The sequence below is a fragment of the Octodon degus genome, unplaced genomic scaffold (assembly GCF_000260255.1).
Source record: "Octodon degus isolate 3935 unplaced genomic scaffold, OctDeg1.0 scaffold00276, whole genome shotgun sequence".
Taxonomy (NCBI): domain Eukaryota; kingdom Metazoa; phylum Chordata; class Mammalia; order Rodentia; family Octodontidae; genus Octodon; species Octodon degus.
This window is the reverse complement of record NW_004524852.1, coordinates 1,958,206-1,975,636: the sequence shown is the minus strand read 5'-3', so window position 1 is coordinate 1,975,636 and position 17,431 is coordinate 1,958,206. Positions and strand designations below refer to the sequence as shown.

Genomic DNA, 17,431 nt, shown 5'->3' with positions numbered 1-17,431 from the left:
AGATGACAGATGCAGAACCAAAACCTGGCACGAACACTAGAAGAAATGGCATCCTAGTACATACAATAATATGGAGATATTGATGATCAAGTGACACTGAATCTAGTCATCCTGTTGCCTGAATTACGGCCTAGTACAGTGAGTTAGAGCGTTGGGCTATGATAGATTAGAATAATCTGAGTCGTGATAATCCCCACTTCTTTCTTCCTTGCAGGTGCCTCCACATGACCACATTAGCAAATTCCCTTTGATTCTGAGATCCTTCCTCCACTTCCATCTCTAGGTTTTCACTGCTTTGTGAATTCCTGACTGAGAGGCCTGCCCTTCCCCATTCATTTACAAATGGCGTCAGGGATGGAATCTTTCTCACCACCACTCTGACCTGAGCCACTGGAAGGAGGGGCAGCTGAGGCCTGAGGAGAACAGTGGCATGAATGGGGGAGGAAAAGTAATTATTCTTGTTCCTTCCCCAAAACTGTTTTCTCTCACCCACCTCTCCCAGACAGAGGAGGACAAGAAGAACCTGCTGCGGCTGCAGGACCTGGTGGACAAGCTGCAGCTGAAGGTCAAGGCCTACAAGCGCCAAGCTGAGGAGGCGGTGAGTTTGTGATTTTCCACCCCGTCATTAACACTCCTACTCTACATGAGCTGACGAGTATCTGCCACAGCAGGACCTGGACAAAGGTCTGTTCTAATCTTTACCCCCTAAAAGCATTTGTTTTACATGTCCAGTATGTTCAGAGGTGTATCAGACAGTCTGAGTTCACAAGAGCAATGCTGCATCTGCCCCTGCACCTGCCTGCCTTAGTTTATAGTTTATGCACCTTAAGTCTAAATGAAGGTAATAGAGATGCTAATGTGAGACAGGGGCAGAAGGTGCCCAGAGCAGGAAAGTACTGTATAGCTGGAATCGGGCCAGGAAGGGGCCTGACGGTGCAGGGCAGTGGGGAAGGTATCCCGGAAGGCAGGAAATTGGGGAAGTGAGGTGAGATGAGCACCCGTGTGCAAGAAACTGCGGCTCGGCAAGGATCTATCTGAGCCACATTTGGAACAGATACAGCAAATCAGATTTGGGGGAGGGGGTCATGCAGACAGCATGTGATTTGTCCTGGGCTGTGAGCAGCCCTGAAGGGTTCCTTCCGAGTGCTGGACAGGTCTGAGGAAGATGCCAAGCCAGGGGCAGGAAGCTTGAGAAGGAACAGGAACATGGGTGAGGAGTGGTGGTTAGGAGCCAAGTGGGTGGCTTGGGCGGAGAGACTGGGAGCATCCACATGGCCCCCTCTCACCTCAGGCTCCCTCTGCCCACAGGAGGAGCAGGCCAACACCAACCTGTCCAAGTTCCGAAAGGTGCAGCACGAGCTGGATGAGGCAGAGGAGCGGGCAGACATTGCCGAGTCCCAGGTCAACAAGCTTCGGGCCAAGAGCCGTGACATTGGCACCAAGGTGGGCCCCTCCCCTGGGCTTCAGTAGCCACCCCATGTCAGCATGCCCTCCGACGTGTGTCCCTCAGAGTAGCTACTGCTCACACTGTATGTGGACAGCCCTGAGTGTCCCACAGTGCTCATAACCTGGGAATCTGCCCTCCTGCTTGTAGCAGCCCCCCTCAGACTGGAACCTCCTCAGAAAGGCCACCCCAACCCCTAAGCTATAGGCCCCCCTAACATGGGACCCCAAGATCCCTGAAGCTAACCTCTCCCTTTCTAAGGGTCTCTCCTAAGCTTAGGCCCTTACAAGGCCTGGGGATCCTGCTTGCTAGCTCTCATACCTCTTATTCTTCTCCCAGCAAAAAATGCACGATGAAGAGTGACAGTGTCTGCGGAACCTTGTTGGGGAAAACCCACAATAAACATAAGCACCTGGCCCTGCCTGTGTCCTTTGTCCTTTCTGCCTGACCTTCATCCTACAGCAGGAGGGTTGGCCCAGCAGGAGGGTGGCTCCAGGCCCTGTATCAAAGCTGTGGGAGCCAAAGCAGCCCACATCTACAGCAGAGGAAACCAAGCCTAGAGGACGTGTCCTGCCTGGCATCACAAGTCCCAGCTCTATTCAGTCATCCACACAGAGCAAGGAAAGGAGATGTTTCAAAAGAGGAGGAAAAAAACAAATTAAATAAATAAACAAAAACAAAAAAAACCAAGTAAGGGCTGGGGAGATGACTCAGTGGAATAAGTGCTTCCCTGGCAAGTGCAAGGGCCTGAGTTCAATCCCCGCTTCCGCAAAAAAAAATAAAAAAAAAGAGGAGGAAAGGTCAGGGAGATATCTCAGTGGTCTCAGCACCTGCCCGACAAGTGCAAGGACCCAAGTTTGTTGCTTGGTATCACATGTTGTGATGGCCCTGGAGCCCAGAGACACTGTGCTGGCCACTGAAACTGGGCGTGCTCACACACACCTCTAATTCCGTCACTGGGGAGGCTGAGACAGAAGGATCACTCTAAGTCTGAGGGGCATAGCAAGACTCTGCCAAATCAATCAATCAATCAAAAAAAAAAAAATTGGAGGAAAATGGGCTGGGGATACAGATCAGTGGTACAATGCCTGCTTGGCAAGTGTGAGGTAGTGAGTTCAATTGCTGGTACAAAAAAAAAAAAAAAGAGTAAAATAAAGGCAGCAACAGGGTGAGCCAATTACAGACATTAGGAGTCAGAATTTTGGTGCCGGAGCTGAAACTACCCTTCATCTTCCATACTTCTGAGGTCATAGGAGTTAAAATTGTCCTAGAACATTGTCCTTTCCAAAATGATCTTCCCCCACCCCCCAGTGCCAGGAGAGATTCAGCGCTAGTGGGCACGGAGGTGCAGAGAAATGATGTGGGGAAGGTCCCATCTAGTCAGCCCCTTGGAAGTAACCCACAGGTCATCCCAGGACCTGACCCCAGCTCTGCAGGTCAGCACCTTGCACAATGGCATTCCCAGCACTCTGGGACCAGCTGGTGCTCAACCCAGACGTTTATGCAGTGTGGCTCAAAACTGTTGTCTCTGGTCACCGCTGAGGAATGGCCACATAGCTGCTCAGGACACTGAGCTGATCCTGCTCACCTGCTCCAAGCAGACCCTTGCTTCCACTGGGCTTTTGGCAAGGCTCTGCAGATCACCTCCTCATCCCTGCACCTGACATCCCTCTCTCCAGCTCCCTGAGTGGACCTCCACTGTCCCTCCTCTGAGGTAGTGTCCATCCTCTTCTACCCTCCAAGTCAGTCACCTTGTGTTAAGAATACACTATGCGGGGCTGGTGACATGGCTCAGTGGTCTAAAGCACCTACTTAGAACAAGCTTAGCAAAGCACAGGGACCGCGGTTCAATCCCCCAGCACCACATGCCAGCCAGCCCCGCCCCCTGGTGGGCTGAGCTGGCCACACACACACACACACACACACACACACACACACATAAATAAAATTAAAAAAAAAAAAAAGAATGCACTATGCATCAAGCCTGGGAACCATGAGCAGAGTTGAGAGAAGCATGAAATACAGTTGGTTCTGGCCCTGGCAAGCCTGCCAGGAGAAGCTGCCTGGTCAGATGAGAAGCCAGGACACAAGGACGTGAGAACAGGAAACAGGAGGCAGGAAAAGTCCAAGAGAGGAGCGGTCACCACCAAAGGATCAGACCTCCACCAGAGTTCAAGATCCAGGGTCTGGGCGAGGATAGGGGTCAGGGTCCTGCGACTGGAAGGAGTACCCCAGAGGAAGGAGGATGGCACTTTAGGGCAGCAACAGCCTGGGAGCGGGAACAGCAAGTCAGCGTGCATGGAGCCACTGAGCTGGGCCATGCTGAACTCCCTGGGATGGGCAAGAAGTCCTGGCTGCTCCGGGCTGTCATGGACCAGGCAGGGCTGATTCCCAAGTTTGGCAACGGCTGCTTCAAATGTCCTCAGAGCCAAGCTTTCCCCCAGCTTTTACCATGTGGAGCCCTTTCCTAGCCAGTCTCTCTCCCAAGGGCAGGCCTGACAGTCACCTCTGAATCCCTAGGGTGAGTACAAGATCTGCGCATAACAGATGCTCAGGAAACATGTGCGGAGCCACTTCAGGCTGGGGATGTGGCCGCTGTATTTTGAGCCACAAGGGACTTAGTACAATATCAAAATCAGCTGTTTAGCTAACAGGAGAGCTGGGTTGTACCTCTAGCTGTTTCAGGAATAGGGAAGACACTTCCCCTAACTGGACCTCAGTTTTGTCTTCTGTAGTATGAAGACATTGAACCAACTGATTTCTAAGGGCCTTCATAGCATCAGCATTTTGGGAATTTCTCCCTTGGATGCGACTGTCCGGTCCCGAGCCACACCCAGCCAACTCCTCCCTACACCACCAGGAGGAGCTCTACACTTGCCCCAGACAACACCCCGGCTTGTGCCCACTAAGGTCTGGGATGCGGGGGAGACCATCCACATCAGAAAGGGTGTGGAGCTCCAGGTGCCAGGCACATCACGCAGTGAAGTTGCATCCACTATTTTGTGAACTTCCTCCTCAGATGCCTCAGGCTTCAGTGTACAAATTCAGACTTGGAGGGTGTCTTCAGGTCCTCAGGCCAGCCACCAACTTACTGCCCAGACCTGGCCCCAGAGGGGCCCATGACCTACTCCAGGCAACATTTCCCTCGGTGCTCCTTACTTCTCTGCTCTGCCTAATGTCTGGGGGAGAAGAAGACCCACCAGTAGCATTTGACTCTTTTAATTTGGGAATGACTTGGGGTCCAGCTTCCTTCCCTCCTCCCTTCTTCCCTCCTCTGGTCAGAACTTCATCAGGGGCCAGACCCCAAAGCAGCAGGATCCACAGCTGATCCTCAGTGACGTTGGGGGGCGGGACCGTTGGCAGGGTGGTCCATGAAGACAAGGAACTGTGTCTAGGCTTAGCGGTCCCCTGTGTCTGACTGGGCCTGGAAGTCAAGTAGCCTCAGAGTCACTGCTGGTCCCCTGTGAAGATAGAGTCAGGCAGGGAAGCTGTGTTATGCCACAGTAAGTGGCGTAGAGTTGGGCATCGTCTCTCAGTGTGCAGACACTCACCCTGGGTGGCCCTGGGTGCCATTTCATTCTGATATATCTTGAAGGCATCATAGATAAAGACAGAAACCAGGATGATGCCAAACACCTGTGGGAGGAGAGCAGGGATAGCACAGAGGAGGATTCAGGGCCACTGGGTTAAGGGAGCAAGGGTGGCAGGCAATATGGGAGGAGGTGCAAGCCCAACCCCAGGCACTGGTTTTGGCTTTGTTTGCTGGTCTTTGCACTACCGAAGGTTGAGTCTGGAGCCCTGCCTATGCTAGTCAAGCACTCAACCCTGAGCTACATCCCCAGCCCACAGCTTTGGCTTTGGTTGCAGGAAGGGTGCCAGCACTGGCCAGCGGTCCTGAGGGGCTGGACTCACAAAAGCAGCAATGGCAGCTCCCTCCCGGGAGGTCACAGCAGCAAAGGAGACCACCAGGAAGATGATGGTGGCGCTAACACAGCGGAGGAAGTCCTGGGGAGCAGAAGGATGATGTCAGAAGGCAGGGGCATTATTCTGAGGTTTTCAGGCTAACTGGGGACTTGGCTTTCAGAGACTCTGAATCCCTACACGAGGATGTCCTTAGACACATATGAAGCACTTTCAAGAAAAGGACCTCAACAAGCTGCCCAAGGAATGGGGGCAAGTGAACCCAGAGTGCCAGGGGCTGGGGTGGGACTAGGGGTCTGGCCCTGATGGGTAGCTGGAGCATGCCAACTGGCAGGGCTCAGTTGGTCAGAGCTGGGGGCTGGGGAATGGGAGAGAAGAACTGAAGATGGATGGGTATTCTCCTCATGTACAGGGACCCTGCAACTATGAAACCAGTGTGGGCCAAAGTATGGTTCTGAGTACAGGGCACAGTCCACTGGGGCATTGATATGGAGGGAAGCTGGGAGGAAAGGAAAACTCAGCAAGGGAGGGAAAGCAAGGGGCTGGGACAGAGCAAGGGAGGCAGAGTTCCTCACCAGGCAAGGCCAGTTAAGCCGATCGAAGCGCTGGTAGTACTGGGTGGCATAGAGGAAGAGAAAGGCGAGTGTAATGAAGAACTCCAACAGTGCCGCAGCCATATAGGCAGAAATGGAGGCCGTGAAGCAGATGAAAATGATGAAGGTCAGGGCCTGCAGGACAAATACACGGGAAGCTGGCCAAGAAGTGGACACTCCCACGGGGCAAGGCATGCCCTATGCCAGCTGGCACCCAGTGCCTGGCTTTGGTGGATACTTGTACCCACCATCACCCATTACTATCCCCATCCCCGCTAGCCCAGGGATTCCCATGACCCCAGCGGTCTAGCCACTCTGCACATGGCACTATCCATGTGCAGAGTGTCTGTCCTGAAAACAGACACCCATGGGCAGGGCACTGACCTATAACGGTCCACCAACACAGTCCCCCCGGAGCACAGAGCCTGCATGTTGTGCGTATGAGCCCTGGAGTTGTTCCCATGGCAGCCCTGTACCTCAGGAATCCCTGCCCCATAATGCTGTCCCCCTCCCCAGACACCTAGAACACCACTGACAAGAACCGGAGCTCTGACTCCATCCCAAGAGAAGAGGCTCAGAAGATAGGAGCTCTCCTGCCATGTAGGATGGCAGATAAACAGAGGCCTTCAATTTACGCTGTGGTCTTGCTAGGTAACCAGCAGAGAGGCTTTCCTGAAAACAGACACCCATGGGCAGCAGCCAGTGGATAAAGAACAGCTGAAGAAGTTGCCCTTTTTGATAGCTGGACTTCTCAATCAAGAAGTGGCTACTGTAGTGACATCTGCCCATGCCCATGTCTCACTCTCCCTCCATATCTCAGAATGCTATCCTCGAACTTCAGTCTATCCTGCTACAACTGAAACCTGCGGCAGACACCTCCAGATGGAGAGACAGCATAAAGGCCAAATGGGAGGCAAAGGCACCACTATGGGCAGAAGAATCCAGAAGGCTTGGGGATGGGGTTCTAAGCAGTGAGCCTGGGGGGCCAGCCCAGGGCTAAGCAAGGGAGCTGGGCAGGAGAGAGATGGAGGCAGCAGGGTGGGGAGGCAGCTGTTACCAGCTCTGTTTCCAGCAGGATGCCTTTGAGGGAAGAGAGGAAGGTCTTGTCCACAGCGAAGCCTTGAAGCCCTGCAGCTGTCCCCTCCTCGGGGGGCCGGTCCCGGCGATCCCAAGCACTGAACATCTCCGTGGGGCCCACAGGCCACAGCTCCCCACCGTGGCTACCCGCTTAGGAAGAACAACAGAAGGTCTGCAGAAGAGGAAAGCAGATAGGAGCAAGAAGACACTTCCAGAAACCTGAACATAAAGCAGGAAGGCCTCTCTGCCTTCACCCAGCTGCCCAGAATGCCTTTGCTATGGCCTGCACCAGTCCCTTGGAGAACAGGCAGAGGCGGGAGACATGGTTAACCCTCCCCTGACTTGAGTCCACCCCAGCTCTGAAAAAAAGGGGAGAAGGAAGGAAAAGAGGGGAAGTGGGGGGGGGCAGGATTTGGGAAGTAAGCCAAGAGGCAGGCGCAGGAATAGAAGCCCCTCCAAGACCCAAGCCTGAAGAAGTTGGTGTCCCCCTCTCATAACCTTAACCCTCTTCCTTGGCTGGTCCTTTCTCCCTTTTCCTTTTAGGGAGGGTGGGAGCTGGAGCCCGGCCCAGGCAGCAACCCCCAGGACCAAGCTGCTGCAGCCAGGACTAGAGGACAAAGGCAGATTGTCGGAGAAACAAGGGGGCGCTGTGTGCCTACTGCAGGGTCTCAATGGGCCTCTGTCTCTCCAGCATGATGGTGCTCAGGGGTGGACCAGAGAGCCAGAGAGGGAGATGGGAGGGTGCGAGAGGAACTTGGGAGGGTAGGGAGGACCGGCAAGGGGGCAGTAGGTGAGGGCTGGTGCAGAGACGAGAAAGGGGCTGGGCTGCAGCCCCCATTCCTGGCACCAGGGGTACCAAAGACACATTAGACTATTTTTAAACATGGATATTTATTTGGATAAATCTCCCCACGTTCAATAACATGTTTTTCCTCAGAATGATTCACATCAACGGACTAGTAAGTACACCAGGATGCAGGCAAGGTAGGTTCCTACTGAGTGTTTAATGAATGAAAATGAATGAATGAATGAATGAATGAATGAATGAATGAATGAATGAATGAAATGCAGAGCAAAGGGGAAAATACCAAGAAAGGGCATGTGTTGGGCAAGGGCAGCTGCAGATAGGAGGGAGAGAGAGACAGAAGTGTGGCTTCCAAAAATGGGCAGCGCTTTGAAGATCTTTCCTGAGAGGAAATGCCAGGACACCAGCTTCCAATAGCAGAAAGCGCAGCTGCTCTCTTCCGAAAGTGCTTTCAAAAGTGCAATTGTGTAGGTTCCGCTGCCTCAGGCCGCTGTCCCGTCTCAGGGTCCTGCTGCTCCAAATAGCACCTTGGGGGAACCAAAAGTCTAGGCACCCTGGCCCACGGTGGCAAGGTCACTGTTTACTCATCTCCAGTTGTGCCGATCAGTGAGCGGCCTCAGGCAGGCAGCAGGCACGACTAGGCCATCACACGGGGCCGCACACACACACAAGCCAAGGACACAGGGTAGAAACTGCGCTCCAGGCAGTAGCCTTTCTGGGCGCCATGCTGGCCATGGCATGGCCGCCGGTAGAAGACGGTCTGGTTGTGGTAGAGCAGCACTGAGTTGCCCAGGAGGTCCTTGTGGGAGCCTGTCTGTAGGCTGACGCAGTGTTGGCACAGGCAGCGGGCGTGGTACAGGTCCTGGGGAAGCCGGTTCAAGTCCCTGTCCAACCTGTAGGAGTGACACTCGTCAGGTCCTGGGGCAATAGGCCAAAAGCAGGAGGGCAGGCAGGGTGGAAATGCTAGGGGAAGGAAGAGATGCGGTAGGGGCCTGGCTCCTTATCTCATTTCTGGCATCCACCTTGAGCTAATCACCTCTTTTCTCTCTGGGATTTCTTTTCCCCAGTGGTAAGCAAGGTCAGGGAACAAAAAAATGGGTTTCTACCTGGGTCAGGGATCCTTAGGGAAGCAGAGGAAGGTGAGCACGCTCCTGCCTCAGCCTCCAGTAGATCACCTCTGCTTCTACCTGATATACATGCTGGGCTCTAGCACTAGGTTTCTCAGTATCATTATTTTAGGGTTTTTAAAATTCACTGTTATTGCAAAAGTAAAAACTACTCTGAAGGATAAAAGAATATAAGGTGAAAATTAACTGTGTGCCCCCACTAGTCCCACTGCCCAGAGGGCCACTGCCCATACATCCCTCCAGATCCTGTGCAAGCCCGTGTCGCGGTGCACGTCAGAGTGCATGGCGTCTTGGTGAGCTACCCTAAAAGGACTCATGGAAAGAAAAGGGAAAAAATTAAAAGAATAAAACTCACTGAAAAGTAGACACCCCTAAGGTTTGGACTCTAGCAGCCTAGTGGGAAATCCTCCAGATTGTGGGACTATTTCCCATATAATCCAAGACAAACTGGGGTTCAGCTATTGGAGCATTTCCCAAAAGGGGTTCCCTAATAAATGCCCCACATAAAAAAAACAGCTCGAAGGTCAAATGAGTTTGGAAGACACTGAGACTAATGTTTCTTTTTTATAAGACATATTGTAGATTTTAATGTAGAGATTAGTATGAGTTTCCATGGAACAGGGGCTGAAGCACTCTCTCCCAAATTTACTTGACATCATTTTTTTTTCAGAGGCACAGCTTGTGGAATGAGTGTTGCACAGAACACACTTCAGGGAAAGCAGCCTGAATGGTTGCCAGGGCTTTACAGCCTCCATACAGAGGGTCTGGACCACGCTGAATCAGCCATCAGGCCCCCCACCCTGCCCTAATGGTTCCCGCACCATCAGCTGTGGCCCAGCACTCATCCGGCCTTTTGACATAACTCCAAAGCATTCAGGCCAATGACTCCTCCACCTAAGATCTACTGTCAGTTAAAGCTGACCCCTTGCTACCCTCCTGGAACCTCTCCATCCATCACCAAAGCTATGAGTAATCAAAGCCAGACTTTTAGGGGATGGAGGACATAAGACCCTAGTGAAGATACAAGACAAAAAACTACATTTGGGACTCCTGAGGCCCTAAGTTTTAATATTTTGATTCTTTGCTCCTATTCCGATGCCTTGTAATATTTTTCACATCGTTTCACAAAGATAGACATAATATTTGTGTGGCACAGAAATCTGAGAATAAGGTAAGCACAGTTAGGATCAAAGATAACCAGCCACTCAGGTGCCCCAAAGAGTTGAGTTTTCCTATAAAACAGTATTTTTGTCACCAATCATAGCCTAGGGCAGTAGCATTTGGTACTGAGATGCTTTATGCCTATATCATTTCATTTTTCTCAGATATTTTAGTTAGAAAATCATGGGACATTGTAGGGAAAGAAAAAAAAGGAGAAAAAGGAAAGAGGAGGAGGAGGAGGAGATGAAGAAGGAGAATGAAAAGAAGTAGAGAACCACTATAACTATATATCTTGCATACATTATTTCACTTGATGTGGACTTCATATGAATTATAATCTCATTTTACAGGTGAAAACAAAACAAAACCCTAAGCTTTGAGAACTTAACTTGGGAGTTATTGGTCTAAGGTCCCCCAATGGGAGTCAGACTTGAGATTCAAATCATACCTAATTAACTCCCAAGCCTTTCTGACTTCTCTGTGATCAAAAGGGAAAAGCAAGGCTGGTGAGATGGCTCAGTGGTCTAAAGCACCTACTTAGAACAAACTTAGTAAAGCACAGGGATGGTGGTTCAATCCCCCAGCACCACATGCCAGCCAGCCCAGCCCCCTGGTGGGCTGAGCTGGCCACACACACACACACACAAATAAATTTTTTTTTTTTTTTTTGGCGGAACCGGGGATTGAATTCAGGCCCTTGCCCTTGCCAGGGAAGTGCTTATTCCACTGAGCCATCTCCCAGGCCCCTAAAAATTTTTTTAAAAAGGGGAAAGCAGGCTGTAACCGACTGGACCTCCTCCGGTCCCTCTCACACACCCTGATACCAGTACATACAGGGATGCACGTGCAGGCATTCGGGAAGAGGACTGCAAACTTACTCATATCTCCAGGGGGAGATAGCCCTCCTGTTGAGGGGCCCGTCTTCACTCGCCCTGCAGGATTCTGAGTCGTGGGTAAAGGTAGGAGGCTCTGGAGGAGACATGGGTACAGTAATCCACTTCAGCCACTCCTCAGGAGGATCCTGCCCTGGGCTGAGGCAGCAGCTGGGCCTGTGTCTACAGTCCCTCTGGAGGCTGTGGATTCCCACAATCACTGCCATGAATGCAGCCACCTGCTGGGAAGGTCAGAAACAAAACGGCACTTACCTGTCCTGGTCCTGCTCCCATCCGAAACTCCTCCAAGCTGCTCCATGACATCCCAAACCTGGCAGCCTGGTCTCCCCCCAGCCCCCACTGTGGGGCTGCTCCCTTTCCTCTCAGCAGGTCCCCCGCCAGCTGGCAGCATCCTTACCTGGTACATGCTGGAGTCGACTCACTCAGCCACAGGCACTGCCCAGACTGACAGACAAGCCTTCTGGAAGCAGCCTGAATGGAGCAGTTTAAGAGTCCTGGTTTTATTTGCAGCAAACCTGTTTTGTTTATTCAAATTTATTTCCAAGTGCATAGTGAGACCCTGTACAAAAAAAAAAAAAAAAAAAAAAAAAACCTGAAAGCATTTCCAAAAGCTGCTTCAAATGCTGTCCTCATGGAAGCTGTGATGACCATCATCACCAGGCTGGTAGCTGATTGGGCAAACGTTGTTCTTTGAACCTTTCCGGGCGTGAAGTGGAAGCAATAGCATTCTGCTGCTCTGTGTCTTTATGAACTGGCACTGTGGGGATTTCCTTGGTTGGTTTGCTACCCCAAATTAGGGAGTCCCTGAACCTCTCTTCTACGGGCTTCCTTTCCATGCTCTCTGCTACTCCCGCCCATCATGTGATCTCCACTCCTCTCCTTTTCCCCAGATGTCCCTGACTGCTCACCTTAGAGACCACTTCCCTTCCCCTCCATCTCCTTTGTGCCCCATGCTCTTTGCTCTTTGACCCCATCTCTTCTTTGATGACCCCTACTCCTTTGACTTCCATTGTCTGCTCCCTTGTTTCTCCCCTCGCCCTCTCCAGTCACTACCCCATCCTTATCCTAACACTTTCCATGGTCTCTTCCCTGGGATAGGAGCATAGTTCTCAACCAACAGGACTGCCAGGAAGGTCCTTACCCCTTAAATTTGTTGGCTAAAAGGGCAAGGCCTGGTGGGAGAAGATGTGGATCATTTTCTCCATTGCACAAATGAAAAGGTGAAACAAGGAAGAGGAAGAACACATAACCACCTTACCTAAGACCCTGCTGAAGGACTCATCTCCACTCACAGGGCCTTGGGGCAGAGTTCATGGCAGGAGCAGCTGCCCCTCGCCAGCCATAGGAAAGGTCCATTCAGCCTTACATTCTCAGCAACAGGGGGCAGGGTTGGCTGCTGGCAAAATTGTATGTCCCAGAAAGGCTGACCCCAGGGGACAGCCTGCTGGGGAGGACTGTGCAGAGAGGTCAGTGCTTACTTCCCTCCAGGCCTTTCCCTCATTCTAGCCCATGGATTGACAGCCCTGGAGCCTGACCTCAGCCCAACACTCATACACAGACATTGTCTCTAGGATGATGTCTCCTGATTTGCATGTGCTTTCCCTCAGAAAATACTCCTCTAGTAACCAAGGACTCAGGAAAATAAGCAAGAGAAACAGGAATAATACACCGTGGAGTCAGGGAGAATCCTTCAAATGTTTTGGACAAAACAGCCACAAAGGACAACAAGAGATAGAGGTTAAAGGAGATGAAGAGGAAAGAATTGTTTGTTGTCATGGGGTATTCTGGAAAATTAAGAGAAGCTGCTCCAGTGAAGGTTGGGGCCAGAACCATGGAAGAGGCCTTGGGAGAAACCACGGCAGCTGGGAGAATGAGCCAGTAAGCCAGGCATATCACTGTACTCACCTCGTGCTCACCTCGATCCAGCTGGTCCCAGCCATCTATTGTCCTTCCATCCACTGCTGACCCCATTTCTGTGCACTTACACACATGTGCCAGTCATGGCTCTATGCTCTCGACATCAATTACCTTATCTTATCCTAAAAATAAAACCGTGACAATGAAACTGTTACCCCCATGCTGGGGATAAGGAAATTAAGACTCAATGAAATTTAGTGGGTTTTTTTTGGTTTTGTTTTGTTTTTTTAGTACAGGGTCTACAGGGTCTCACTGCACAGATCGGATTCGTAGTGATTCTCCTGTTTTCAGCTTCCCAAGTGCTGGGATTACAGGTGTGTGCCACCACGCCCAGTCTCAATCACCTTCTCAGTGCACCCCAGGGGTGGGGCCAGGGGTGGCACATGGGGAATCAAACCTCGGTCCCTGTGTCTGCCTAAGCAGGCACTTTAGTCTGCTGACCTATCTGGCTGGACTTCCAGTGAAACCTTTACAAAGAGGAGCTGGTTTTCCATTCCAGCCCTGACCAACTCCAAAGCAAAGCTCCTGACATGGAGCTACCCCAACCCTTATCTGTGGCAAGTGAAAAGGAAATACCCCATAGAGGATGTTGGCTGGTGACAGATGGGCTTGGGTTAGGCAGATCTCATCTATACCTGCCCAAGGCACAGGGTATTCTTGCCCATTTAGGCAGGCAGTCCTGCTGGCTGGGAGGCAGTGCTCCAGCCTCTGGTCTGGTACATGGCCCCAACCCAAGATCAGGACCTAGAGGGTAGTGCCATTTCAGAAGAGCTGGATTCCTATGTATCTCCTCTAAAAAATCAGAAGCCCAGGGCAGAAGGAGACCTGGAACCTGGCCTTGGCCCAAGTCTTCTGATCTTGACCACCCATTGTCAGTAGAGCTGGAAGTGACCTCAGCTGCTTGTTTCACTTGCTAACACTGCAAAGAGAACATACATAGCCCTGGTTCTGCCCCATTGCCCTTAAGGAGTGGCCTTTGGGGAATCTCTCTGCCTCTGTAGGTAAACCCCAGACAGGCAGAGGGAGGGCCTCTCCAAGCACACAGTCTGCCCCAGTGTTGGCTTTTCCCACCCTATAACAAGCAGGGCTGAACCAAGAACCTATGCTCTGAACCACATGCCCCCACCGCACCCCATTAACTCAGTCTTTGTCCTTATCTCAGTAGCAACTTGGTAGCATGTCAGGGTAACTCCCTGACATGAGAAACATTTTCCAGAGGGTTTCCTCTTGGGGTGACAAGTTTTGGAAACCCTGAGTCACTTCAGCTTCCAGGGAATCCTCAGGGGTGTGAGGATAGGTAGGTGGCAATAGGGAGGATGACGGAGGTGGAAGCAAAGGAAAGTTCGCCCAACACAAAACTTCAAAGGTACCCTCCCAACATGTCCCCACTTGCCTGTGCCTCACCTGGCAGCCACAGAGGGCTTGTTGGGACTCCTATCCTTCTGCCCCCAGGAAAACTAGTAAGCAAAGTGCACAGCAGGAAAGGGCAAGGAATGGGTGATGAAATACACCTGCCACCGTTGGTTTGGAAAAGCTTGGGGTTTGCAACGTTGGCACTTTGTGATAAATAAATGCAGGGTTTTGTGTTGCGGCATGGGATGTGGTCTCTAGAAATATTTTCATCACTAATCTAAGGCCCCCATCCATGCCAGTTACTCTTTAGCTGTTTAGTTGTAGGGTGGTGTGGTGAAGGGTGTCTCAGGCTGAGCGTAGAATCTCCTTACTAGAAGGCAGCGCCCCAGTGTCATGCAAGGTTATTGCAGAGGAAATTCAGTAGATACTTGGGAGTTCTATGGCCTCTGCATTACTTCAAGAGCTGAGGTCCAGAGCAGGTAGCCTGTTGGTACATTTGAGGCCATCAAGGTAAACTCCCACACCCCTCAGGCTCCTACAGTGCACATATTATTCCAAACAAAGAGGCAAGGGGACAGAGATGCTGTTCCTTCCCCTTCTTAGAAAGATATACAAGTTTTCATCTACTGCCTTGAAGTTTTGGCCCAGTTATTGTCCTTGGGACCTCTCTCTGCTCCCAGGTGTCTACTGAATCTCACCTGCATTAACCTCGCATGACGCTGGGGAGCTGCCTTCTAGTAAAGAGATGCAACGCCCAGCCTGGGGCACCCTTCCCCACACCACCCTATGACTGAACAACCGAAGGGTGACTAGCATGGATGGAGGCCTGAGATCAGTAACGAAAGTATTTCTAGAGACCACATCCCAAACTACATCACAAAGCCCACTTATTTATCACAAAAGGGTCAATGTTGCAATTAAACCTGAACTGTGAGATTTTTCTTTTAAAACAAACAACTGGTGGGCCGGCCAAATAGCTCAGCGGATTAAAGCCCTGAAAACAGATACAGGAGCCAAGGTTCGATCCCTGGGTCTGCTTTGCTGGCCCTATCACCGGGGGCACTCTGAGATGGCAACTGAGACTGGGCATGGTGGCACACACCTGTAATCCCAGCTCTTGGGACGCTGTAAACAGGAGAATCACTATAAGTGTGATCTAGTGTTAAGATCCTGAACACCCTGTAGACCCTTCCCTAAAAAAATACAAAATAATAATAATAACAACAACAACAACAACAACAACAACAACAACTGTTACATGACACTGGCTGCTGCGGCGACTTGGCTCACATGCTGACAAAGGGCTCTGCATGGCTGCTGCAGCACCTGTGCCATAGGTTCACCATCGTTGCTCTAGACTATTATCCCTGTGTTCTGATTGGCAGGTGATAAAGATACTGGTTGTTAATTATTTTTAACATCTCTTTTAGCTACAATAATGCTTAGGCTGTGCCAGGAATGTAGCTCAGCAGCACAGAGCCTGCTTGGAAAGCACAAGGTCCTGAGCTCAATTCCTGGTACCCTCACCCCAAAATGATTAGGCCAAGGAACACACCATCAAGTAGAAGCCACCTTGGCCTGCAGGACACAGAGAATCAAAGAACAAAGACCCCTCAATAACCCACTGTGAGGACTCCGGGCTTCCCAATTCTGTCCTATAGTCATGGTTGCTTATGCTCATTCATACATCCACCCACACAATATTTATTGACACCTACTGCATGCCTGCAATTCCAAATACTAGGAATGCAGAGAAGAACAACCGAGCTAAGGTTCTTTCTTCATACAGCTTATATTTTAGAAGGAGACAGATGATAAATAAGGAAGGAAGATCATTTCTGATGATAAGTGCTATGAAGAAAACTAAGCAGCCTTTGGGACAGGAAGTTACTGTGGGAGTGAGAAAGCAACTCGAACTCAGAGAACCAGGAAGACAGGTGCAATATTCAGTGTGATAACCAAAACGATCTGGAGGAAGGATGGTCTTGGTATGGGTGGTAGTACATGGAGAGTCTTAGTGATGAGAAACAGTTTGGCATATTTGAGAAACAGAAAGAACATCGATGTTGGAAAATAACAGATGAAATGGAAGTGGGAAGAGATGAGGTAGGTAGGTTATGAGGGTCTTACAGGCTATGATGGAGCACTTGGATTTTATTCCACGATCAATGAGAAAGCATTGATTAGATTCAAGCATGATCTACATGATTTAAGTTTCTTGAAGACAGGCACCATGCCCTTGACATGCCAGTGCCTTTCACTGGGTTGATGCCAAATAACAGCAACAGTAATAGTTGCTTTTATCCAGCATTTACACATGGTGGGCCAGACACTTCTCAGTATTCTCTTGATACTCACAACCAGCCAATCCTCCAGGTTCTGTTTCATCACCAGTTGTTGTCCTTTAGCTCCAAGTAAGAGTTCCAAAAGTCACATGGCAGCCAAGGTCACTAGTTATCATTGGGACCAGAATTAGAATCCAGGCAATCTGGGTACTCTAGGTCCAAAAGGAGGAGGGTTAGAAGATTTATTGAGTACCTGAGAAGTTCAGAGTAACAAGAAGGACATCTGGGTAGTGTAAGGAAAAGACCAGCTGCTCAAGCACTGCTGGGAAAGGGAAGGAGCCAGAAGACCGGGACCTGGGTGGGAATCATTCCTATCCCTGAATATGGTGGGACAATCTTGGAGGACTTGCTACGTGAGGCTGCTGACCTCCCAGGATCTTAGCCACCTGCCAGTCTAGTTTTCCTCCAGTGCACCCAGCGCCTAGAACTCTTCCTGAGCATATCTGAATCGCTTTAAATACCTGTTTGTGAAAGAGAGGGCAGAAATGAGAGTAACGGTATATGGGAAAGCCTCCTTCTGCCTTCAACAAAGACAACTGTCCAGTTTTCACGGAAGTTAGAGGGAACCCAAGGTAAAGAGAAAAAAAGGGCCAGGGAGATAGCTCAGTAGAATAAGCACTTGCCTGGCAAGCACAGGGTCCTGAGTTCAATCTCCAGTACTGCAAAAAAAGAGAAAAAAAATTTTAAAGGGCCGGGGAGCTCCAGTAGAGTAAGCACTTGCCTGGCAAGTGTGGGGTCCTAAATTCAATCCCCGGTACTGCAATAAATAAATAAATAAATAAATAAATAAATAAA

General features: G+C 50.6%; 3 protein-coding genes across 3 annotated transcripts in view; 1 reads left to right on the top strand and 2 right to left on the bottom strand.

The window, feature by feature from the left end:
- Myh6 (myosin heavy chain 6) overlaps positions 1 to 1,867 on the top strand; it is a 26,161-nt gene extending 24,294 nt beyond the window's left edge. The window contains exons 38-39 of the mRNA XM_004646684.2: positions 1,309 to 1,443; positions 1,784 to 1,867. Of these exons, the coding sequence (XP_004646741.1) occupies positions 1,309 to 1,443; positions 1,784 to 1,807 (159 nt within the window). The 3' untranslated portion in view covers positions 1,808 to 1,867. The remainder of the gene's footprint in view (positions 1 to 1,308; positions 1,444 to 1,783) is intronic.
- Positions 1,868 to 4,734: 2,867 nt separating this feature from the next.
- Cmtm5 (CKLF like MARVEL transmembrane domain containing 5) lies at positions 4,735 to 7,343 on the bottom strand. The gene is made up of 5 exons (XM_023706971.1): positions 7,016 to 7,343; positions 5,941 to 6,093; positions 5,357 to 5,449; positions 4,996 to 5,080; positions 4,735 to 4,905 (listed from the first exon to the last, which is right to left on the bottom strand). The coding sequence occupies exons 1-5, from the start codon at positions 7,139 to 7,141 to the stop codon at positions 4,892 to 4,894; spliced, it is 471 nt and encodes a 156-aa protein (XP_023562739.1). The 5' UTR covers positions 7,142 to 7,343; the 3' UTR covers positions 4,735 to 4,891.
- Positions 7,344 to 8,214: 871 nt separating this feature from the next.
- Il25 (interleukin 25) overlaps positions 8,215 to 17,431 on the bottom strand; it is a 13,363-nt gene continuing 4,146 nt past the window's right edge. Inside the window, exons 2-4 of the mRNA XM_023706970.1 lie at positions 11,419 to 11,492; positions 11,007 to 11,242; positions 8,215 to 8,733 (exon numbers count right to left, since the gene is read on the bottom strand). Of these exons, the coding sequence (XP_023562738.1) occupies positions 8,478 to 8,733; positions 11,007 to 11,242; positions 11,419 to 11,427 (501 nt within the window). The 5' untranslated portion in view covers positions 11,428 to 11,492 and the 3' untranslated portion in view covers positions 8,215 to 8,477. The remainder of the gene's footprint in view (positions 8,734 to 11,006; positions 11,243 to 11,418; positions 11,493 to 17,431) is intronic.